Genomic DNA, 26,589 nt, shown 5'->3' on the forward strand with positions numbered 1-26,589 from the left:
ATAATGCGTGTATGGATGGACCCCGAATTAAAACACGAGTACCTTAACAATAACAGTATGCAGCACCCTCCAGTGGAAGGTTTTAGTGTTTACTTTAGTAACACATTGGATGGGCAGAGACTTGAGTGAATCATATGAGTGCCTCAGAATCTTCCATCCACCCATTATTATCACTTTTCAGTCATGCATCAATCAATGGCCAACAGCACCAAAGCAAAGAGACTATTAGGATATATTTTTAAAAATCTGAATACTTAATTATTTAATTATTAATAATTTCCATGACTGAAAGTGATTTTATACGCACAGATGGTGAATAGACAAGTCCCATTAAAAGTCTGTTAAACAGCAGTTATTTGGTCAGTAGGTTTATGGCAGAATAACGCCCAGTAAAAGAATAATGCTCCCATGTACAGTAATGTGGCACTGTTATTGTTACTTTTTGAGGTGTCAGGTTCTATGTGTTTATACACCACTTATTATTTATCTCTGGCTCTCTTCCACAGCATGTCTTTATGCTGTCTTCCTCCCCTCACCCCCAACCAGTATGGCAGATGGCTGCCTATCCATCAGCCTGGTTCTGCTGGAGGTTTCTTTCATTTAAAAGGGAGTTTTTCCTTCCCACTGTTGCCAAAGCACTTGCTCATAGGCGGTCATCTGATTGTTGGAGTTTTCTCTGTTTCCTCTGTATTCTCTAAGCCCTTTACCTTACATTATAAAATGCCTTGAGACAACTATTGTTGTGATTTAGCACTATATGAATATAATTGAATTGAATTAAATTGTCATATCAGGCTTTCACAACGCTGTTTTGCAAACTATCTGTTGTAGACGCCACAGTAGGCAAAATTGATCCCAACACTGATTAATTCCCACTTCCACAGACCCGTTTATTGCGCTAATTCAAACTGAAGCTGATAAAGAAGATTTATGGCTCAAGTTAAGAGCAAAGTACACTTATCACAAAGAGCCCTGCCAGCCAGGGAACAAAATACATGTTTGCTTCATACAGATGGATGATGAGCCTTTTGGAAATGATAAGTAATCATAGGATTGGCATTTAACACATATCCTGTTCAACGGGCATGCTTACTTTTGGGGCAGTAACGTCATATTGTGCCAGACCATTCAGATTAGCTTAAGAAGGAATATAAAAGGTCATTGTTACTTATATTTCACATAATCGTAGTTGCCAGTATAAGCGCTGACTTTCATTCATTTTGCTTGTGTGTATTTTCATGCAAAGCACAGTTTATTAAATTAAACAAACTCTGTCTGCACCTTGCCCTTCCACTGAGCTCCGCTGCAGAGACAAAGATGTAACCAATCAGGGCTACATTACAAATGCCTTCATTTTAAGGGGAAACACTTTAAGGGCTCTGTGACTGACTAAAGGAAACTGCAGTCATTATTAATATTATTAATGAAATGTGATTTTCTACTGTGTCGGTGGAAAAATGACAGAAATAGCAGCTCTAAGAATAGTCTGTTATGGCGTCAACATACTTTCTTCTGCATGATTAAGGTAACCTGAGACTGTCAGTTTAATTCATGGGACTTCAGCAATGCTTAGCAGTGGAAAGGAGTTTTTTAAAGGCCAATTTCTTGGTTTCTGCCATTCTTTGCACATTTGGCATATTAATGAAAATGGGGAAATGCCTTCTGTGCAGTTCAGTGCAGGTGATCTCTACACAGTAATAGTAATTTAACCACAGCTCGCTCGAACCAGGAAGTCATTTTTTTTTTAACTCAAAGAGATGTCTAAGCCTATCATCAGCTAAAAAGAAACAACAAAGCTCACAAGCTGGCTACAAAAAACAACCATCAGTATGGTTTTGTAACAAATGCTAAAACAGTTGAATTAAAACGTGAAAGGTTTTTAAGACCTAATCTTTTATAAATACCAGCAATCCTTGTCCCTAGTGAGACTTACAATTGTAATAACATAAAAAATAACATTAAAATAACATTTTTAAAAAACTACATTCAGCAGATTTTTGTAATTTTTAAGAATCTATATATGAATATAGATCTGTTTTCATCACTTGTAGTTTAAATCAGACATTATTTAAAATATATACAGTGAAATAAAGTACACTTGTATAAGCTGCACTTTGGAATTTGCAGTTAGGATTTTAACCTGTTTTGACTTTATTCACCATGCAGTAAAGGAGAAATTTACTGTGCAAAATTATGGTGAAAAAATTATTTGCCCTTGTTCTGATATCAGTCTGGAACACTGACTAATGTCAAAGAACCCAGAACAACATCTAAAGAACTGCAGGCCTCGCTTGCCTCAGTTAAGGTCAGAGTAAGAAAGTAAGAAAGAGGCTGTGCAAAAATGGCATCTGTGGGAGAGCTCCAAGGGGAAAACCACTGTTGAGCAAAAAGAACACAAAGGCTTGTCTCACACTTCCCAAAAAACATTTCGATGATCCCCAGCACTTTGGGGATTTTTTTTTCTTTAGGAGTGACTAGGTCAAAGTCTAGACTCCAATCTAATCAGGATGCTTTGGCATGACCTTAAACAGACCATTCATACTTGAAAACCCTCCAGTGTGGCTGAATTATAACAATCCTACAAATAAAAGTGAGCCAAAATTCCTCCACAGCAAACGCTTGATTGAGAGTGGATGTATCCACAGCTAAATAAATAAATAAATAAAAAAAATTAAGGGAGTACTTAAATCACACATAAATCATAATGATTTAAATGTTCAAGATCAAAAAAAATGTTTTAACAAACGCTGTGTAATTTGTAAAAAATAAAATAAATAAATACATAATAAATGTTAAAAATGGTCCGAGTGCCCCTTAAATGTTTTAGCGGCATAATTTTGTATATGTCTACATTACGTCCGTGGATAATGGGTGATATTCACTGTTGTTTGGTTTAGCCTGATCAGATCGATAAAATCGAGAATCGATTGAGCTAAAGACAGGCAAACCAAACGATCACAGTGCAAGTCGATGGATCCAACGACTGCGAAAAGCAGCGATGACATTTTAACCAGAAGACCAAAACAATTTCGGCGTCGTGCAGTATCATTTTATTTAAATTACATTACATTTATTTGTATCTAATAATAAGCGAGAGAGGAGAAAGAGTCAACACTACAAGAAACTCTGCGTTAGTGGGTTTATTTATGAAGCGAAGACTTCCATGAAGCCTTTGCCACACATATAAGATGAATAGTGAACTAACAAAGACTTCCCGTGCACACAAGGGATGCAGACAAAACAAGTAAACTGCATTGTGGGACATCCTGCGATGGAAATTTAACAGTTTTCCTCGCTATATTATATTCTAATGAGCTTCTTCTGTCTAATCGTACACTGCTAATATTGGGTTATAAAGTCTCAGGATTGGTTCGGTCTGTGGGCTCAGCGCTCCACATCGCAAAAATAAGCCATGCAGTGTGAGTTGTGGCCTATAGCCGGCGACAGAGAGCCCCATTTCTGTAAAAACAACATCTCACCTTCTTTCTTTAGTCCAAGTGCTGGAGCACGTTTGAGTGACCATGGAGTGCGTTTGCTGTCATGTAGTTGAGCGTTAATACGGCGTGAATAGCAGGAGAGGGGGACTTTCGCGTGGATACGAGGAGCCACAGTCGAGCCATGGCTGCACGGGAGGAAGGAGAGGTTTTGCACAGTAAAACAAGGCACCACGACGGAGCTGGAAGTGTAAACAGCTCAGAAGGCTTCAGGAACGGCTATGTGAAGAGCTGCGTCACCCCCCTGAAACAGGACCATCAGAGGGGATTTTTGTTTAGCGTGTGCAGGTTTTGCAACGAAGACATTCTCAGCTCCAAACTGTTAAAGGTCTCTGCCCTGTACGTGGGCGCTTTTGTGATTTTCGCGGTCTCCTTTCTAATTTCCAGGAGCTTGCAAAGTGACTCGCTTTGGGATTTGCGGACTTTTTTGTCGGGCTTCTCCCAGTCCATCAGTCCTTTATTCAGCATAGGATGTGCTTTCTTCTTCCTGACACTTTACCTGAGGAGGAAAAAGAAGGAGAGCACCAAATGCTGGCTGGTGTCACTGCCAGCATCGTGTTACCTCGGGGATTTTTTGGTCTTGCGGTTTTTACAATGGGGAGAGGACCAGCACCAGATGCAAATGGTGGGCAGGTTGTTATTCGTGTTGGGATGTGTGGGTCTGCTCACGCTGATCCCAACGCTAAAACTCAAACACAGTGTTCTCATACTGGTTTTTGCCAGCGTTGTGTGGCTTGTTTCTTTCACAAGTTTGAGCGGTCTGCCCGCACTGCTCAGACCGCTCTTTGCCTGCTTTGCGGGGGTTTCTGGCTCCCTGTTGGGGCTCTGCTTTGACCGCTACTACCCGTCGAGGGAAGCACCGAGTGGGATTTCCAGCGCGGAGGAAAAGGTCCCTGTGATCAGACCTAGGAGAAGGTCCAGTTGCGTGTCGCTGGGGGAGACGTCGACCAGCTATTATGGCAGTTGTAAAATGCCTCGCAGACCTTCGTTGCCCTGTATATCCAGAGAGCAGGTAGGTCTCCCCCCTGCAGGACCACGTCTGTTGCTGCTGTTGTTGTTGTTGTTGTTGCAAAAGTAGGCCCACTGTTCATCCACAGCTACTCTGAGTGCACATGTGCACAAGTTGAAAGCACAATACTGTATCACTAAAGCCCACACAGAGCATTTACAAAAGTCACTTTGGTAGAATTTGTTTTCCAAATTCAATATGGTTGCTGCAGGTTGCTTCTAACACGTATATAATATTCTTATATTAATGCTAATAATCTGTGATCGATAATGTCAAGCAAATGGCCAAAACCCCGATTTTAACCCTGAAACACAATGCTACCATTGGTTTGAAGTGCACTCGGATACAAAACTTAGGCAGTGCTGTCTCTCCACATTTTCGTGGGAATGTCCTCACCGAAGAGCTCGTGTGGCACACAAGCCATAAAATGCAAGTGCACGTCAACATCCTCCTGGCAGCATAACAGCACAGCCAGCAACAAAGCAAGTGATGTGGGCTCAGTCCCACATGACAAACAGTCAACAACACAAAATGATGGCGAGCGCGCACTGGCATCTTTCAGTGTCCACAATCCCACAGCAGAGCCTGCGGTGCTCCTTTCCACTTTGCAGCACTTCTGAAAACTGATACACCCACATGGAGTGATATGCGTACAAAATGAAGACTATCAGGTTGCATGCAATATGTTGGGAGCAAACAGCTTACGCCGCCCGTCGCCTTAATTTAAGTGTAGGCAGTGTAGACAAATGCCAGCATTATTGTTGCCAGTGCTATTCTTTAGTGGATGCCAAGCCATCAGTTCACACACATTGTTTTGTGTCCTTCGAGGTTTGTTAGAAATGATAAGAGAACTAAAAATATATGTCCAGTTTGTTTCAGTTGTGCTATTTCCAGTAGTTGTTTTTAACCTCATTGTGTTGTGTGCCGTTAGAAGCCTGATAGTCACATTGCACTAGGCCTCAAACAGAGCACCGAAAAGTTGAATGCACCTTGTGTGTTGCTGAAAATGATGGAGAAGTGAATAGTTACATGGTAGGTTGTAATATCTGTGAATTAGGCTTTGGGATTAAGGCCTCAGCTCCAGCATTTGTCAGCTTCTCATTATTATTATTTATAAGAACTGACCTTAAATATTTTTGGGAAAAATATTTGAATAGAAGTGGAAATTTGCAAAGTCAACCCAACAAAAGCAAAGAACTGTTGCCTCGCTGTGTGCCTGCAGTTAGTTTTTAGGCTTTTTGCTGATAGGAATTTAATTTAAAATTACTGGGCAATACTGCTTTCAGCTAAAAAGTAAAAACGGGACACTGATTGCAAATTAACAAATTAATAATAAACTTTAGTTCCCACATGTTATCATCACAGTATCCTGGCCTCTCTTCCAGTGAACACTAAAGCAAAGAGTTTTTCTTTGTGACTAGAAGAGACAAACAGCTTAAGTGCTCTCCATCTGCTGCGTGGACACATGCCAGTCAGGTGAATTAAAGCCTGGATTGCCCGTTAGTTGTCAATGTGTGAGTGAGTGTGTAGTGAAGAGCTATCAGGGATGTTTGTGTCTGTTTTATATTGCACATAAGTAATAATTAATGATTTAAAGACCTGACCGTTTCTGTGTCAGATGCAGATTAAAAAAAAATAAAATACAGAGACAGATAAAAACACTCAGGGTTCATTGGTAATGTCAAACACGTTATTTATTTTCACATAACAGTTCAGTTCATAACAGTTCTGCATTTCTGACTAGGGTACTGGTTTCTGTCTTTCAGTTGCAAAGACAGGAGGTTGTTTTTCTGTTTGCAGCAACATGTGGTTTTCAATATCAAATGTCTATCGCCTTGGGAAAACCGATTTAAAGTTCAACCCCAATGCAGACACAAGTCAAGATGCTCTGGATCAGAACTACAGACATGAGTGTGCGACTAGAGTCAGACTAAAGATATTCAAATTGTGCTTTCAAATCTCAAAACAGAACATTAGAATCATTGTCAGATCACAGTTGCATGCTATCATGCTCCCTCATCGCACGCAAAACTGCATGTTGATTTGAACTATTATGTACTTTATTAGCGCTAACTTCAGCATCAGTGCTTTTTGCACCATCATGTATAACAGTTCCATTAATGAAATGGGGCTCGTCAGGGCTTAAACCCACGGCCAACAACCTTTAACAAAACAGATAATGATGTAAACACAGCTTCCCTTTTTTAAATCTCTGATAAAAGACCGTTTTATAACTGTGGCAGTGCAGAAAATAATGGAGCAGATAGAGGACATTCCAGTTGATGCGTCACATTTCTCCGTATGTTTTTTTTATTTGTATTTTTACATTATGATACTCCTTGTGTAAAAAAAAGAAAGAAAAGGATGTAGCGCACAACAGTGGCTGTTTTTTGTCATCAAGTGGAATTTTGCAAAGTTGAGACTCATCTATATCCTGTGTTTGGTGACTTTAGCGGGTTCTGTCAGAAAAATCAAAAACAGCCTTTAGTCTTTCTACAATACATCTATTCACAATAGTAGGAAGCTTTTTTTAAAGTCATGATTGAACTAGCAGATATGCTCTCAATAACGCGCCATTGTTATTAGTCTTGTTCCATCATGAATACCCTTAAAAAAGGCAGCTTCAGACAGTGCAACTCCTAAGAGACACCACAGTCAGATATATATTTATACCTTTTTAGGCGCATGTTTCTAACAACAATAAGTAGCAGATAATGAATAATGTTTAATTGGTGCTTACAATAAGTGTAAGTAAATCAAGGACATTTTCCATGTTTCTTTTCCACTGAGCTAATGTCACTGATGACAGACTTCCTAATTTGAAATGTGAATCTATTGAAACAAGATCCCAGCCGCTGTGGCATTATATTGCAATAGTAATGAGACAAGATTATATCCAGTGACGAAACATAGAATTAGAAGAATTTTCCCTGGAAATTTGAATTAAATGCATAAAATAACAACTTTAGTGCTTTTAAGTTAACAATAATTAAAATAACTTAACATTGTAACTTGTAGGAAGTCTGCACGATAATGTCACATAATACCACTGAAAAATGTATATCACTATGTAACCATATTAGTTATTTCCATCCACTCTTGGCTCTTCCTGTCACATGGAGCGCCACTAGCGAGCGCTCCGGCAGCGCTCGATGGGGTAATTTGTTTACATATTTCAGTTGCACGTCACCAGCGGATAGTATCTGCCTCTTCAAAGCCTGTTTGTAGTCAACGGTGTGGTTTTTCCTCAAGTGGGGGAAAAAGTGTGTCTTCACCCAGCAAAATTCCCGTGCTTTGTTAAAGTAGCTCCCCTTTTTGGTCCTAAATCATCATCGGAAGCTGACTCACAGCTCTTACGCTCAGATGTGCCTGGGCCTAAAAAGATAAAATATTAAAAAACAATTTGTGCAGTTTCCCTTTTCACCTTCTCCTTTTTGAGGAGTGCTGGATCTCCTCTAGTATGTAAAAAAAGCCAACCTTTAACTTGATTTTCATGGTATTGAGGTTCACAGAGAAGTGAATCTGGCAACTATGGCAACACGTCTGTTGATGCGGCCAAAAATCATACTTTAGTCAGCACCGTGTGTTTCCCTTTGCTTGAGATCGTTACTGCTGGATGTTCTGTCTTAGACACGTGAGGACCTCACAGTAGAAGGTATATGATTATAATCTGCCTCTGGGAGACAAATTCATGTACTACCTGATGAATGTTGAAAACAAAATGCTACACAGCACATGCTTGTGGCTACACGCCAGGTCCAGTGTGTTCCTTTTATCATTTGACTAGATATCCAGCTCTTATCACCAGATGTCGGGCGTGTTTATATAAAATTTCTTTCTTTGCTGTGTGTCCTTTCCAAGAGGTCCATGATGAGGTTGCAGAGTGCACAATGAAATAGAGTGTAATTGGACTTCCAGGAAGCAATAAAAAAAAAGCAAACGTTTCTAAAGTGAGAGATGTACGACGAGATGGTGTTGACATGGATCATTGGTCATATTAGAGTTATGTATGGTTTTTGACTTTTATGGGCTCGTTCCCAAAACTTTTTGATCACGCCTCATGAGAGGAGAGACATAATTTTGTGCTAAATCATTTTTTAAGTGTCTTTCTAGAACGTCTCTGATTTTGTTAAAGTTACACCACAACATATTTTCGTCAGACAGTAATAACTTCTTAACTTCTTTCAAATCACTGTTTATGAGCGAGAAAAATCATTTTTCTTTATGTTAGGGCATTTTTTACTGCCTTCTTTGCCTGTCTTCTCTTTCTTTAAGTTTTATTTTCAATTGCAAAGTAGTCAAATTACAAAAGTCTGTTTTTAAAAGTACCCTACTATTTAATCATTGATCTTTCTTTTTGGTATTTTTGGTATCACTAAGATAGAACTATAATGATGGTTTACAGGTGCCACAGATATATACTTCTATATCCATTTGGTTCATTATGCAAAGCCTTATTTTAATTTTACACCTCAAATGTATGTACATAACAAGTACTGTCTGTAATATGCACATTCTAGCAGATTTTCCTTAAATTGTGTAAAACAGTGTACATAGTTTTTTGGTGTGCAGATATTGTTTATGTAGCTGGCTCCCAAAATTTTATTTGTCTTGCTTTGCATTGTGTTTCCACCGTGGGCCTTACACTGGTGGAGGTGGAACAGTATGAGTAAAAACATGGTAATAAAAGCAGTTTTAACCTAGTTTTTTCCCCCCTAAAATCTCGTTTACAAATCACTTCTGTGAGTTAAATGTGAGGATACATTTATGAACATACTGTTTTAACCTTAAAGCTTTAAGATGTTTTTCTTTTAAAGTGTTATGTCAGCCACCAAGTATTGCTCACAAAGTCCCCAGTCACTTGAAGGTATTATTCCAATTTCTGGTACATTACAGTACCAGAAATTGGTTAACAATTGTGTAGAACTAGTATTTCTTTGATGTTTAGACAAAAGCCATCACCGTTGTTTCTTAAAGGTAAAGTTAGGAATTTTGGACTCCAGAGTTGCTGTAGAATAACTTGAATTGAACTTAGGGTATGCACTGCTATTACACTCCGTTGCAGTCCTGACAGAACCAAAGGCCGAGGAGTTATTCCTGTTCCTGTTATAGTTTTTTGAAGTCCGGTGCCTGGGGCGCATGCTTAATTGGTCCATTGCAATGTAAATTCTCTAGGAAAAGCCCCTAAAAAACCAGCAGGCATATCTGAAAGGAGTTTTGCCCTCACTGTCTGATGACAGAATCTATGTCGCTCTGACCGAAGCGGACCCTAGTGGACTGGGAGACATGGGTTTATTAGATAGCAAAAATCAGGATTTACAATTGTGTTCCCAATTAAATTTGGAATTAAAAATTCAATCATTCAGTCCCTAATTTCAGTTACCAAAAGTTGGCATTTGAAAATTAATGAAAAGGTTTGTAGTCATAAAAAATATTTGATGGAATACAATACAACAGCAAGTCAAGTATCATGACTGGCTAAAAAAGGAGCATCCTGGTTCGACAAATTGTTTAAGAATTGAAAAATCATGTTTGTGAATGGAAAATTGAATGTCCAGTCAAATATTATTACCTTTTAGAAAATCCGATCACCTGATGTCTGAATGTGTAATCTGAATCAGTTTATACATTTCAATACTGCATCTAAAATGCAAAGTAAAGCTTTCTAAATAAAATCAGGAAAAGCTGAAGCCTTCTCTGACTCGGTGTCCATTTATGTGGAGTGGCAAAGTGTCCTGTACCACGGAGTTATACAAAGAAAATGAAGGAAGCATTTTGTTTTAGTAAACTACTGATTTGTAATTACTGGTTCATTGCCATAAGTGACAGGCTTTGGAAGAGCTTTATTTTGAAAAGACTGAACCTCCAAACAGGTGTAATATGTTAGCTACGTAACACCTCCGACTCTGAAGACATTTAAGCACATTCACGGTTCCACTCGTGTCCACTCAAATCATGAACTTTTTATGTTAACTGTATACTGTTTACTACCTTTGTAAATTTTATCTGTCATTTTTTAAATACTCTCAGGTAGTGGGCAAGCATAAAAATGAAATAGACTTTGCCGTTACAGCCTTACTTAATCTTTTGTCAACCGCAACTCTACAATTTAAATAGAATTGTACCAACTGCACTAGTGTCAGCGCTTCTTTGGGCAAGAAGCAAATGCAAAAATGAGAGGACATCATCAGGATTTCACCTTGAGTCAAAAAACTACTTTACTATTCTTGAAAGCCAATTTCTCAGCTCTCGCTGCTTGTGACTGTATGGGAACAGTTTCTGTTGTTAGTTGAGAACACGATTTTTTGTAATGTGTGATCCTTGAATGTGTCAGATTGACAAGATAGGAAAACCCTTTGTGGTTGCTGTCACCTTAAATTCAGGCTATGAATTTTAGACTTAGTTTTAGTTTCAGTTAATGTTAACTTGTGCTCTCAGTTTTACGTTTTGTCACTCAAAATCTGCACAGCCAAAGCATTGTGGGTTAACTGCAATCGCAGAATCTTTGATTTACTATGTTAACTGTGTGTGTTAAATTCTTATTTAATAGATATTTTAAACAGATCAATGATTTCAATCTGACTTAGTAAAAACTATATTTCGCTAATTTCATTGTGGGATCAGTCTTGCACTTTGAGACTGTCTAATAGTCATAAGGGTCACCGGATGGAAAAAACAAACAAACCCAAGAACCCACAAACCAAGTGAAAATTTATATTAACCGCTCCATATTTGGTTATGGGCCTTTAGAATAATTTATCTCCAATGACTGTTTTTCCAAAACAGTGATTTTATTGTCCAACCCTCTCTGTCAGCGTGCGTCTGTGAGATCAACTGAGGTATTTTGAGACGGAGAGAGTAAAGTAGACTTAATTTTTTTTTAAAGTAGGATTAATGTATTTGGGCTTTCATGGCAGAAATCTAAAAGCTCTGCTTCATGACTAAGACCTCAGAGGCTGTATTAGCAGGCCAGTGTTGAATTCAGGGAGACAGCCCTTTTATGTGTGGTTACCACTTCACGGGGGCAAGAAGAAGTAAATAATACACTTAACTAACCCCCCCCTCCCATCAGCGCAACCCCCACCATGCAGACAGGAACAGAGAAGCAGGCTGTAGAGAGAAAGGTTGGAGGGAGAGCAGCGAAAACGCAGAGCAGCTCTCAGCTGTCACGTTAGCTTGCTGTAAAGCCATGTGGAATGATATAACATTGACGTCACAACCAAGTGACGTACAACAGGGTTATTGCAGAGAAGGGGGGGGGGGGGATTACAAGTCTTATTAATTGCCTGGTAGCATATAATGTCTGCCTCCAGCAGCGATGAGAAAGAGCGAAGCACTCAGTCTTTAGGCAGTGTGCAGTATGAAGTGTGTTTTGGTGGAAAAAAGGTGCCACAAAAAAAAAAGAGTCTACTTCATATCAACTTATTCATTCAGAAAATCACATAAAGGTCCAAAATATATAGAAATTATATATTTATCTGTAATTATACTTTGCTTTGATATATGCATATATTTTGCTGGCAGTTTATTTAATTCTGTAAGCACTGTGTAAGTTAATGTTTACTTTGAGCAAATCCTGCCTTATCAGTATTTTCAGAAAAGCAGTCACGTATGTGTTGGAGAATCAGTGCTTGTAATCTGCTCGGGCCTAAATGCAGTTGATCTACAGATCAAATCGTGGTGAAAAACGTACGTTTTTACTGTTATGCGTCTTTAGCCTCTTCATGTGTTGTTTGTGGAGATGTAAACCCTTGATGCACGTTTAGTTTTCCCCCCCTTTGATTTGCTGTTATATCAAAACTGAAACACTGTCTGAGCAATGTATATTAAATTCAGGAGTAGTGTGTGTGTGTGTGTGTGTGTGCGTGTGTGTGTGTGTGTGGACTGCATGCTGAAACAAGCACTGTTTTGTGTTCCAATACACATTTAATCCTGGTCATTGCATCTTTTTCAATTTGGTATTAAGTATGAAAAAAGCATATATATCTCATATTTTAATTGTATAAAAGATAATCAAATCAAGTCTGATTGGCTGAGATTGGGCCACTCGGGGCCTGATATTTACAGAGGATGCATCGTGAACACTTAAGACAGCACTGATATGTAGTTTTATGTTGTTGTTGTTTTTTTTAACTTAGAAAATAATTTAAAATAAAATAGTAGACGTGTTTGTGTAGTATAAAAAAAATTTAATCATTGTTTTTTTTCCCTCTCAGTCCAAGTCAGACAAGAATAGTTTTCAAATATAGGAATTGTGTTTTTCTTGGTTTCTAAATTGAAATGGAAATAGCCATTTTTAGCGAAAGTGATAATTCTCTGGGACAAATTGTGAGCCAAGCTGAGCCTCTGTTGAACTGAAGGAGAGTGATACGTGAGGGGTAAACTGTGTGTTTAGGAGGTTGTGTAACAGTTGCGATATCAAGACCAAGATGTCCCAATTCTCAACGTAGCAACTTTTCACTGATTCCACAGGTAGCTTTCATAATATAGGTAACAATTTTATAAATATTAAATTAATCAGTAATATTGTCCGTATGAGTGATGGAAATTCTTCAGGTGTTTCTGTTTGAAAAGTGTATAATTTGCAAGCCCCAGTTGGGAATTGCACTGGTTAAAACTCTTGCTTTTTGGGATTGGATCCAGATGGGCTGCCGTGATAGCTTCTGTGAATTCTGCTCCCAGCCCGCTTTCTTTAAAGTCAAAACTAGTTTGCGTAGCTGCTTTTAATTTCTCATCGCAGCGGCAGAAGTGTTAGAAAGGGTTAACTTGTGCGAGGCGCAGAGTGAAACAGGATGCAGCGACTGCATTGTCAGCCTGCTGGTGTGAGTGCAAACAGATGAGGAAATGCTGGAGCGGGTACTCCAAAACTCGGGTTGCCCTGGAAACGGTTTGCGTCATGATCACCAGCAATTAGCTTGCAGCTCTTTAGTTTTCATGATAGGTCTACCAGAGCTTAGCCTAATGACTCTGGTGTCTGAGGAGTCACTGTCTAAAAGGGGGCTGAAAAAAAAATTATGAATTTATAGTTTTATTTTCTTTGGTTTTTGTTGTTGTTGTTGTATTTTTTTTTAACATTTAGTTTACAAGACTAACAATAAATTACAGTTATTTGAGGGATTAGTTATGGCAGCATGTCCCCTGTTTCTTATTTGTCTCTAATGAGCCTTAATGTGCTGTCCCGACTTTGTCTCAGCCTGTATTATTATCTATACAAAGCTTATTTGTGCTGAGTTTGTGTGTTGTTGAGGCCCAGAATGTTGGACTGGTCAGAGCGATGCGGAGCCATTGCCATCAGATAAATCTGGGCCATTAAAAAAAAAAAAAAAAAAAATCTGCAACTGTTGTGCCAGCCTCCCATACTTTGCATATCTTGGCTTCTGCTCAGGTTTTCTTAAATACACCACGAGATTCCCCACAATTCAAACATTTTAGGTGGCGTTGCTTTTTAGGTTCAGGCTGAGGTAGCTGAACTTTTCACGTGCTGGCTGTTTGCTCAGTCCAGTGATGGTGTGTGAGCAGCGTGGTAGGGTTAAATTTGACTGCTGTGACATAGATGGTGGGAGCCCCCTGTGAGAATTTAAGCGTGGAGAAGGAGAGGTTAAGGATGTAATAAATTTCAGTCTAACGTAAAAGAGCACATGCCATGGGTTTTACTGACTGTTAATAGTCTCCAGACAACTTTATTGACATAACCTAATCTTTTCCTCCAATGTTCTTAAAGTGTTTTCAGCTTTTGCTGGTGATTCGTTCTTACAATTATCATTTTTTGCCTTGCAATCTTTCTCCCTCGTCTTTTCTCTCGCTCAGTATCTGTTTCTCATTCTCTCTGAGTTTCTTTCTGTCTCTCTGTGTGCGCCTCTTTTGAAAACGGTGTCAGCACTGCTGCTTTTACACCAAAAGGCTGTTGCTAAGTGACGGTTGACGTCAGCCGCAGCTACAGAGGAGGGCTTGTGTGTGTTTAGCAGCTGAGGGCAGATCCTACTGAAAAGGGCAAAACTGTGAAGCGCTATTAGTCACTGCAATGAAAACCCTAACTCCAACCAACAAGATCGTCATTTGCACTAACTGTGCACGAATTATTCAGAGCAACTCATGTTTAAAAGTAAATATTTTAAAGTGGAATGATGAGGTTTAGACTCATATATATTCTTTTGTAAGGGGGGGGGACTGCACCCGACCAATCCCCACCCCCTTTTCTTCACTTTTTCTTCAGTCTGTCACTGTCTCACTTTTTTTCTCACTTTAACCCCCACTCCTCCATCTACCCTTCCCCCAACACGCAAACACACACTCACACAGACACACACGCACGCACGCACACTGAAATGTCAGATCCCCCTTCCTCTCAAGTCAGATTTTGTAGGTAGATTTAGTGTCGGACAGAGGTCTCTAACTCGGAGCTTCAGGGTGATATCTCCCCCATCCTGTCAAGGCTGCTCTTGATCTACTGGCAGTTGTTCAAGGTAATCAATTCCTAGGGAACCTGTATCATTGTTTACATCAGTGCAATCTGCTCTCCCTCCTGTGACAGCAAATTTTCAAATTTGAAATAAAAAGTGCAAACTACACTGCTAATATTTATTTTTTTTTTACAACCCCAATTCCAAAAAAGTCATGGTGCTGTTTAAAATTTAAATAAAAAACAGAATGATTTTCTAATCTTATAAACCCAGAGTTTATCCACAATAGAACATAGAAAACATATCAGATCTGGCACATTTCACTATTTTGTTAAAAAAAAAAAAAAAAATCTAATTTTGAATTTGATGGCAACAACTCGTCTCAAAAAAGTTGAGATGGGATGGAACAAAAGCCTGGAAAAGTAAGTGGTACTGAAAGGAAACAGCTGAAGGAACGTTTTGCAACTAATTACGTCAACTGGCAGCAGACAAATAACACGACTGGGTATAAAAAGAGCATCTTTTAATCAAGAGGCAGAGTATATAAGAACTAAAGATGGGCAAAGGGTCACCAATTTGAAAAAAAAAATGAAAGAAAAAAAAGAAATACATTCACAATTTCCCTTAACATAAAATTACAGACACTCTGGGTACGTCATCACTTACAGGGCATGATATCAGCCAATTATTTAGAGAATCTGGAGAAATCTCTGTGCGCAAGCGACAGTGGCAAAACTTTGTATTGAATCCCTGTGATCTTCAGGCCCTGCATCTCTGCACCTTAATTTTAACAAAGGAGTAATATAGCTGACATTGTTTTAATCAGTAAATATCCCTGGACCCTCATTTTGAAGATAACTAATTTTTTTTAGAACTGTCCCTAAAGTTGCGTTGTTTAACAACTACAACACCCAGACGAAGCGCCGTCACTGTAGTGTGCTCTGTTTTGCTCTTACTGTTGTCTCGTTTGATCTCCTTGATGAAATCTTGTGTTTTACCCGGGAAGCTGATGTGGCTTCACTCTTTGCATATTACCACTAGTCTTGCAGGTGCAGTCAGTTTGTGTCATATCCCCAGGGTCCACAGCAGCTGGCGAACCAAATAACACTTTTGATGCATTGTATAACCTCACTTGTTTTTTTCCTCTACAAAATGTCTTTTGTTTGCCCAGGCACCATTGCCTGTTGTTTCCCCCTTTGGTTAAGGTTTCACTATCAAACCTAAGTATTTTATGTAAGTAAGTATTGCCTGAGTTTGTTCACTCATTATCTTATCTCCATATCTAAGAGTTTATCTTCCAAAGTTTTGTTTTTCATCTGTGATGCATGTACCTCCGTCTGCCGTGGAAGCGCATCATCCTTGGCCGTCAATATTCATAGTTTGTGACATCCGTCCAGAAGGAAGCATAGATACTATAAGTGCTACTATGATTATTTTGCAACATGTTTCCATCTCACAGTCTGTTTACTGTTTACAGTTTTTGCAGAACCATATTTTCTCAGTCGAAATTATCAGAAGTTTCAGCAGATCAGTGCAAGGAACATCTTAGTAGGTGGCCTCTAATCTAAAAAGCTTGTGCTTTCGTGATGCTCACTGGGGAAAAATATTTGTGAGAAACATTACAGAGTAATGGCACAGGAGTTCATGAGTCTGTATACAGCAAAAGATGCAAAATGATTATGGCTAATAGAGGCTGCTGCAGGTGGAACAAGCACAACACAGAAGATCCATGGACAGGGTTATGGGGTTTAGCAGTCATATGGAGCTGACTGATGGCAGAATGAGTGAGCGTAGCGCACATGGTTTAATTACTGCAGCTAAGAGGTGGGGAGTTAGAGCTGGGATCTGCCCCAAATTATTACTGATCCTTCAGATGGTCTCGTCATGATATGTCCATAGGATTTTTTGGAGAGTGATATACAGGGATCAAGGCATGATGGAAGAGGAATTACTGTCAAAATTTTAATGTGTTTATTTAGTTAGTTTACTTTAGCAATGTGTAGGTCCCCTTGAATAACTCCTAAACTGCTCTGTTCTGTCTGTGCGTGGACCTCTGGGGTTGTCCGCTTGTTTCTCTTGCAGTCCGACTCTCCTTCTTTGTCCTTATCTGTCTCAACTGTATCAAAGGATCAACCGGATCAGCAGTGGACTTGATGCCACATATCAACAGCAGGCTCCCTGGCACGACTCTACAGACATGGAGCATTAGGCACGGCAGTAGTTGGCTGGATTTAGGCACGGATTAAAGATGAAATATGTGCAACATAAGCTTAACTGTACTCAGAACAGATCATATAGAAAGTTTTGTGGCTCTAAACACAGACACATCAGGTTGGTGTTTATACATTTAGCAAAAAACACAGGCATAAATTCAATTTAAAAATAGAGGTAAATACACTTGGCAGTTTTCAAAACTCGCTAGATGGCTGTAAGAGTTGTTTCCATTCTCTTTTGGTTTGTCTTTTTCATATACAATGACTTGGGACCAGGTTCAGAGCGCCGGCACGTCCACAAATTTACCAAAGGCTAGTAAATCATCAGCCATATGTAAAATATTTAAGGTATTTATTATAGGCATCAAGGCAAAGGGTTGAAGAGGCAAACAGGAGGGTAAAGATAGAAATGCGAGAGTCTCTCTCACCAACTCTGCTTAGACGACACCATCAGGAACGATGACAAGGACGGTAGTAAAAAAACTAGTAGGGGATGTTGGGTTGTTTGAAAGGAGTTATCAGGTCGTTAAGATAATGTTTAGAGACATAAATAAATCCACAGCACAGGTTTCTGAGAAATAAAAGGTATTTAAAAGTAGAATTTAATAGGATTTTTTAGTATAGTATAGCTATAGCTATGTTGTATGAAAGAGTTATATATGTCTTGAGCAAAAAAGGAAATAAATCCAATTTTCTGCTATATTGATGTATTTATTATTTTTCTTTAGAAGCGTTTTATACAACTTGACTCTTCCTTTTCATCAGCACCACAGTTTAATACCTAGAAAGAGTGTGTTCTACACATGTTGGTGAAATGGGTACACAAAGATCTTACCTTTGTTCTTCTTATCTCTGTTTAGTAAACCTACTTCAGGTTTGTTTGTGTTACTCTGACTCATCTGACAGTCCGTCAGAGTTCATGCTATGTTGCATCTGTTTCAGGTGACGTAGGCAATGCTCGCCAAGGTCTAATTTTATACTTTTCGATTTCGACTCATCTGGCCACAGAGCAGTATTCCACTTTGCCTCAGTCCATTTTAAATGAGCTTTGGCGTAGAGAAGACAGTGGCATTTCTGGATCATGTTCACATGCGGCTTCTTCATCGCACGATAGAGCTTTAATCTGCATTGTGACCTGCATTCACAAGTAATGATTTCTGGAAGTGTTCTCGAGTCCATGCGGTGATTTCCTAAATCGCTAAATCATGTCTGTTATTAATGCAGAATCACCCGAGGGCCAGAAGATCACAGGCGTGCAATAATTATTTTTTAAACTTGTCCCTTGTGCACGGAGATTTCACCAAATTCTCTTTTCATAATATTACGTACTATAGATGATGAGATATTTAAAGCCTTTGCATTTATTCTTAAATTGTTCCGCAACTCGTAGCTGCATTTTTCTGCAGATGAGTGAACCTCTGCTCATACCTAATTGTGTTACTACCCTGCTGCTAATTAACCTAATCAACGACAAAATGTCCTTTTATCGATACTTACTTTTTGAGCCTTTTCTTGCCCCCGTTCAAACGCTTTGAGACGTGTCATTAAGCTGAATTTCAGTTTAAAATGAGTCAGTGATTTTTAATTAAAAGGTAAAATTCCAGAAGTATTTATTTTAATTAAATCGAAATAAAGTTAATAGAAACATTTGTAAAGGTGGAAACTATATTTACTGGCAAAGATTTAACATTTTTGTTTTGTGCTTTTGGTCACTGTGGGGATATAATATATGTTTAATACAATATATATAGTCTAAATACAGCCTATTCAGAATCATTTCACCTTAAACTTTAGTGAACACATTTACTTTGACTTCTGCTGGTTTTCTTTTGATTCACAAAAGTTCTCTGTTTTCCCTCCAGCAGTTTCTCCACGTTTTGTCGTAGATAGCGTACCGGTGTCGTGACAGTTTCACTTCATTATGTGTGTACTAAACACCAGAGACTCCACACTGTGAAAGACGCTGCAATCACGTATGAAGCCAGGGTAGATTATTCTCATGCTTTTGGACAATGTAACAAAAGTAATCTTGAAGCCTTTTGCACTGCTGTAGGATTTAGTCCCTGACCTGCTACCCATTGTTCAGGCATACCAAGAAGTTGGGGGGTGGGTACATGGAAATTTTGAATGTGAGGATATAATAAAAATAGAGGTGCATATATCTTGGACTTGATCACAAGTAGAGAAAAAGCTTACACCCAGCTCACAGGCACACCGTTAACCATTACTAGGCCCTATAAAATTCTAATGGTTAAAATTTGAACATTTATCTAAACATAGAGAAGCACCCTCTCTCATTTGAGTCATATATTCTGAGGAATATATATTTCCAGTAGTCACTGTTCAGCTTTTATCTCTGCAGGGTTTCTGCCAGTGTATTGCAAGCCTGGCGTCCGGCTGCTGAGTCCAAGCATTTTTTAGAAAATGTAATTTTAAGATTTTTTTAACATGTAAGAAATACATTTAAAGTTGGCTAATTTATGTTTTAATTATCATGCTCACAATTTTTATTAAAGCAGCTCAGAAGTGCTGCTAAAACTCTAAAAATGTATTAAAAAGTGAAAAAGAAACCAATGTGTAATATTGTGTAAGGCTCAGCTGCTACACGTATGGCAGGTATGGTTCAGCTGATCCCTTGCTGCTATAGCATGCTTTGCTTTGCAAGTGGGGGATAAACTGTCCTGTGTCTCTGTCATCAGCTCCGGTGTGTCTGCACTGCAGCTCCACGTGTTACAGTGAGTGGATAGCGCTACATTAACCGAGCGCTACGTCAATTGCAAACAAGACGAGAGGAGTGAACCGAACAGACCGAAACATATAGTAAAAATATGTAGCTGTAAAACCACACAGGGGTGCTACGGGAGGCTTAGAGAAATTCTCAGGGTATTAAAGAGTTTAGTGTATTGATGAATTCAGCTGTTAATGTTTAATGGCAAGTTTTCTATTGTAGCTCCTAGCTGGAGTTGACAAACTCACAGAGTGCTGTGAGGCATTTTGAAAAGAACATGTACAAGCCCTGTATGATGCTGACCTTTACTTCTGTGATCCAACCCAGACCTTCACACCACGATCAACAGAGTAAGAAAGAACAGGATGAAACATGCTCTTTGTTGCTATGGAGCAGCCGAACAGCCTCTCACTATGGATTTGCTTAGATGGATGAACTGAGTTTGGTCAAATTGTGCTCATACTGTACAGCTATTGAGTTATTTAACTGTGTTCCCAAAAAACTTTAACACCAACTTGCCTGCCCGATGTTGAGGTGCTTCATCGTGGCCCAAACTGTACTGATTTGAACTCCCCATAAGCTCCTCTTTTTGACATTTAACCTCCCTGTCGCCTGAATGTTAATGGCAGCTTTGTGACTGTGATACGTAAAGGAGAAATAAGACGCTTCCTAGAGCCAGTGTTGGTCACTTGCTTGTAAATGATTTACTTAATCGCAGTTGTGCTCTTGTCTCTCTGTTCTTCTTGCTCTGTCTCTGCTTCCCTGGGAACTCCTCCTACCACTGCTCAGCTCTGATGGATGGCGTTTGTGTTCACATGCTTGTTATTGGCCAGAGCTCTGGGGCTCAGGCGTTAGGTTGTGTTTATGAGAGGAGCCTGCACTGATTCCATGATAAAACCAGATGTTCCCTTACAAGGCTTCGAGCCTCCCTCATCTAGTTCTCATGTCCATATCAGGTATAACCTTCCTGTTCTGTACTCGGGCCTCCCAGCCTCGAAACTATAGCTTGCTCTTGGGCTCCGCAGTGGTCAAAAAAGGTTGTGTGTGAAGGGCATGGATCATATGTTTGCACTTTGATAGAGAGAAACAGTCCTTAATAGAAAATGCAAGGAATATGGACTAGTTGTTGTCAACACGGAAGTGTAAAAATATTAGAGTAACAGCTTTGCTTCCATGTTTTCTCGCAGTGCATCCAGTATTGTGGGCTTGTAATTTGCAATGAGGAGAGGGTAGCTAATTCTCCCACTGGAGACAGATTGATAAATGACTTAACTAGTTAATCAATTATCAGAACTGTTGCCTACTTCAGCACTAAATTATACCGTTAAACCAAAACACATGGCGCAGCTGCAGATGTTGCACGTAATGTTTTGCAGGGTTAGGACATACATGAAGGGAAATGGCACACGGATTAGCTGTTGTATTTAAGAGATTGTTACCTCACTGCGATCTCATCTGTTCATTGTTAGCATACGTAAGCCCTGTTAGATGCCAAAACACCGGACAGCAGGTTACAGTAAAATGAGGCAGGATTTTACAGCTCTATAAAGTTACCACAGTGGCATTATTCAGTCCTCTGTTTAGATAATTGTGACATACACACTGGAACTATGTAGTAATCCACCTGGAATGTGAATTTGCCCGTATTTGATTTTCCAATTTGCCGTACAGCATTGTTGTAAAAGTTCACACTGTTACCATTTCAAGAGTTTATGTGTCTAAAAAAGCGAAATAAAAAGCAGACGGTCAGGATACTGTGCAGTCAAATGGATCTGCCAGCACGGAAGCTCTGCGAGTACTGTCAGGTTAATTTGTTTATTCTACCTACAGGGCTTTCATTTTTTTTATACCTCTATGCTGGCATATGCAAAACAAGCATGTAACATTAAGCAGTAAAATATGCAAAATATATACTGCATGACTGTGTGTGCAGGATGGAAGCTTGTTGCCTTGGACAACAAGCCTACCTTTGTCCCTGGCATACATCGAGCCTTTGATAATGCAAAGTTTCAAACGGCGTGTTGTAAATCAAACATTGGACTGATATAGGGATATACAGCTGTAAGGTCTGAAAAACAAAGTGGCGCTGCTTATTGTGCCCCGATAAATAACTGCTGAATAGGTTTCATTTTTTTCACGACTTTAAGTGGCCATGACACTTTGATTAAACATTCTGTGTGTCAGAAGGTCATTTGCCTTTTCAGTAATTATGTGCGGTACTATTTGGTAAATCTAGTATTTTTGTATGAACCTGCAGATCAGAAAATCAATGCCAGCAGAAAGGACTTTGAGAAGCACTGTTTAGAGTATTTACACCTGGGCTCTCTGCCACCGCTCTTCAAAGGTCATACATGCCTATATTCTTGCCAATCTCTCGTGATAACGATGAATTGCAGCGTACCAGGTCAACAGAAAATTTAAGCTCAGATAAAATGTAACCTGGATACATATCGTCTACTAGAGACTACCTTCAGCTATTTATAGGGGCATGATTTACAGAGTGGTTTCCAGTAAACGTGGAGCCGAAGTCACGCATGAATTAAGTCCCTTTTGAGGAATATGTTGTGTAGAGTTAAAAGCTGTAAGACATTTTGTTCCCCTTTCATTTGACTTTTACTTGAAGCTCATCTTAACTTTAATCTTAACCAAGGTATAAGTTAGTACAGTGTGTTTTTTTTTTTTTACAAGCTAAACTCTGCTTAGTTTCAGTGTAGTAGAGCACAGTCAAAAGGTTGAGGGCCGTTGGAGCATGAAACATACCATTGTGGGAAAAAGTTCATCATTGACGTAGCAGGGTTGACCTTACTCATATTGTGGCATTTATGTTGTTCCTGCATGTTGTGGTTGTCATTGTGCAAGCTCCATTTTGTCTGCTGTGCAGGCCACTGAACTGAATTGTCTGTGTCTTACCTTTTCTCACTTTGCAAAATAGAATTCAGAACGTTTTGAAATTATATACATTAAAACCTAAAGCCATATGGCTTAACAAAAATTGGATTATGTTGTATTTTTTGTGTATTTAAAATATTTGGATATTGAAAAATAACTCAGCAGAATTTTTATTTTATGCTTGACATTTTTTTCTTGGTGGTGCATTCGCTGCATGTTGAAGAATATATGGATAGACATTATCGTTATTATTAGTGCTACTAATAAGTAGTAATAAGAAATAATCCAATCTAAGCTTTCATGCTCTTTACACCGAGACTCATCAGACCAGACAACATTTTTTTCAGCCTTTTATTGACCTGTTTTGGTATCCAGTGTGGTCTTCTGCTGCTGCTCTGTTGTACTCTCAGAGATGCTCTTCTGCATACCTTGAGTGTAACAAGTGGTCATTTGTATGGAAGCCCGTTTCCGCCACACACAAAAAAAGTATCCATAACTCAAAATTTCAAGTTATTAACTTGAAATTTTGAGAAAAGTAACTTAAAATTGTGACTTACTTTTCTCGAAATTTCAAGTTAGCGCTGCCAATCAGTAATCTACGTGAATTACGTCATATTCTTGTTGCCCAGAAGGATATTCCACAGAGGGATACGCAACAAACTGGCGCTTTCGAGAGTATGTTTGCCATAGTAACGCCATGTGATTCAGCTAACAACACAAGGATTCATCATTTGTGAAGCCACGCTGAAAATACTCAGCAATTTGTGCATCATGACTGGCTGTAATACTGGTAGTTTAGCTGTAGTATTTGGAGCTGAGGGCTTCAGCTTACAGGTAAAAAGGAAATAATAAATAATAAGGAAGTAATTCACGTAGATTACTGATTGGCAGTGCTAACTTGAAATTTTGTGTTACTTTTCTCTAAATTAAAAAAAACAAAACTCAAAATTTCGAGTTATGGATACTTTTTTTTCAGTGGCAGAAACGGGCTTTCATACATTTGAGTTACTGTTGCATAAGTAACAACAAAAGGCATTTTCGCTCAGAAAATTTGATATTTTCTATTTTTGGAGTCTTTATCTCTAAATACTAGAGATGGTTGTGACTCAAAAAAATTGTTAACTAACAAACTTTAACCACTAGTTAATTCTGTTTTCAGCTCCTGTCTTATTGCTTATACACTTTTACACATAGCCTTGGACACTACACACCTTGTGAAGTACTTGTGTGTACTTTTTTTGTCTACATCCCCACAGTGTGAATTGATTTTATGCAGAAAAGTGGGGGGGGGGGGGGGGTTTGTTTTGTTTTTTCAAAATCTGCTGCTGATAGATTCCTTCTGTGGATGTTCATCTCGAAGTTCATAGCCAATAAGATCGTGTTGTTGACAGAAACCAGGTCGATCCAGGATGAGTTCACAGATCCTTTTAAATAGCTGGATTCATAACCATCTTGCAGTATGTCCCAACTAAAACGTTTCATTATGGAACTTCTTTCACTTTTACATTTGTCAGTGCTTTGCTTTTTAACAGCTGAGTTAGAAGGTGTTGACAGTCCTATCAATCAGTATTGTCGCTTGTGTGAGTTGATGCTTAAAGTATTTTTTGGAGGCCTGTGCAGCCAAGCGAAGCTAAAATACAATGCTGTGGTAGCAATCAGCCTGTAACTGAAAGTGACTACAATAAGTTAAGCAAAAACATTAAATGAAGATAAATGGCTTGTTTCCTGTGCAACTATGAAATGCTTATATTGTCAAACTATGCTATAAAGCAGGAAGTACAGTTTTCATTGGAAAAACAATATGTGACCACGTTGGGTGCAAAAAAGTGACACTAGTAATTTTCTTCTGATTTTATTTGGTATTTGTAAAATTCCGGGCTAATGTAAATGCCAGGATTTAAAACAAGCTGCAGTCTCTGGGGTTGTTGAAGTGCCCTAAACGTAATATCCTTGAATGACCACTTGAGGCTGGTCCAAAGGTGAATCATTTCTTATGGAACCATAAAGACTAGTTTTATAGGAGAAATAAACATGTTTACGTGACTCACCTGTTAAATTGTACTAATGCTTATGCAGGTCTTACAGGGTCTGAGTGACCACTCCAGTCACAATAACAGTTTCTTCAAGGCACTTTATATTGTGAGGTAAAGATTCTACAAAAATACAGGGAAATCAGATGACCCCCTATAAACTAGAGATGGCACGATACCACTTTTTTATGTCCGATACCGATATCATAAATTTGGATATCGGCTGATACCGATATGAATCCGATATAGTGTGTTTTTTAATCAATAAAACTGTTTTTTTAAATATCTTGCTGCATTTTGTATAAGTTCAAATTCAATTTTAAAAATCAAACAAACACTAAAGCTATTTTGTTATACCTGTATGTAAAAAATACACTGCACCCAAAATATTTCATAGTTCAGCAACACTGATCAATCTAATAAACTTAAACCTACTCAATCCTTCCTATTCTGGTATTTTAAAGAGTAAGCAACCTAACCAATACGGTTCTAAAACTCCCAGCAAAAAAAAAAAAAAAATAGGGAACCACCCCCCACCTCATGATGCTTAATTGACGTAATCAACTTTAATTTGATGCAGTGTGAAAAAAATGCACAGAAATCCATTATTTTTCAAGAATAATTAAATAGATTCAACATCTTTCTTCAACAGAATTGCAGACTGCACAGATGGTATCTTCCCAAAGGAAAAAGTACTATAGCTTACTAGGGTATATTAGACTTAATAGTTACTATATACAGTAATGGACTTCTATACATTTTACATCAGATTAAAACTTTGGGTGTAAGATTCAGAAAATGATTTATTAAAAGCTAGACATTTTAAATGAGAATAAGAAAGAAAAGTATGTCTTTGTGCCCCCTTTTCCCTGTTCATGCCCTATCGGCCCCCCTGGCTAAACTTTGGTAGATCCGCCCCTGCACAGTTACCAGCCGTCAGCTACGTAGAAAAGGATCCTGGTGTAGAAAGTAATATTAAATAAATTCTAACAACAGATTATCAAGCTTAAACGTGCTGCTGTTGTTCAGCTGCTGGTTTCCTCTTTCTGGCACGAAGTGGGCGATAAATAAACATGAGAGACGGACTCGTGACAGAAAAGCCGATCAGCTGATCATTGATCAGTTTCACGATTGAAGTAGCAGCAGGAGAGAGAGGGAGAGAGAAGAGGCAGTCGCTCCATATATCGGTTGTTAAGCGTAACGCTAGAATGCTTTACAAACATTCAGAGATGAACTTACACATAGGGCTGGGCCATATTATACCGTTCACGGTAATACCGGTATAATGTTAGGCAACGATAGGAAGATGAAATATTGCCATAGAATATGAGTAAAACGCGCATGCGCAGTGCCTTTGTTTTCATACGCACATGGCCGATTGTTGAGTGAAACAGATGAACCAGAATTGGTTTGTAAAAATGGTGCAACTTCAGTGATGTGGAACTGGTTTGGCGTTTGTCCGTCAGATACACGACAAAGCACATTTTTTGCAGAACATGCAAGCGGCCGTCGTTATTGTCGTATTTGTCGGACTAAGATGCTCTTAAATCTGGGAGTAATCTGGGTCCTAAACTCCGTATACTTCAGGTCAAACGAACACTGCAGCATCACCGAGAGTTAAAAACTGTCTAAATTCTTTCATCTTTAATAAAACGATCAGCATTGCTGCTTTATCAGGTGTAACTATGAAGTTTAACTTCCAGGCATCCATGAAAACAAAATGTATTACATTTAACGGAGTTAGAAGTTAGCAGGAAGCCAGCGGAAGTTAGCAGGAAGCTAGCAGAAGTTAGCTCGCTAGTTTCGCTAGTTACCTAAGCATGATA

The 26,589-nt window shown here is 38.8% G+C and overlaps 1 protein-coding gene across 3 annotated transcripts in view; it reads left to right on the forward strand.

The window, feature by feature from the left end:
* Positions 1-3,506: 3,506 nt before the first annotated feature.
* Positions 3,507-26,589, forward strand: part of pde3b (phosphodiesterase 3B) — a 48,556-nt gene continuing 25,473 nt past the window's right edge. For all 3 annotated transcript variants that reach the window (XM_085342644.1, XM_085342724.1, XM_085342799.1), the window contains exon 1: positions 3,507-4,506. In XM_085342644.1, the coding sequence (XP_085198770.1) occupies positions 3,619-4,506 (888 nt within the window). In that variant the 5' untranslated portion in view covers positions 3,507-3,618. The remainder of the gene's footprint in view (positions 4,507-26,589) is intronic.

The sequence above is a fragment of the Diplotaxodon limnothrissa genome, linkage group LG1 (assembly GCF_057381915.1).
Source record: "Diplotaxodon limnothrissa isolate DT_005_m linkage group LG1, D_limnothrissa_male_GT1.1, whole genome shotgun sequence".
Classification (NCBI taxonomy): domain Eukaryota; kingdom Metazoa; phylum Chordata; class Actinopteri; order Cichliformes; family Cichlidae; genus Diplotaxodon; species Diplotaxodon limnothrissa.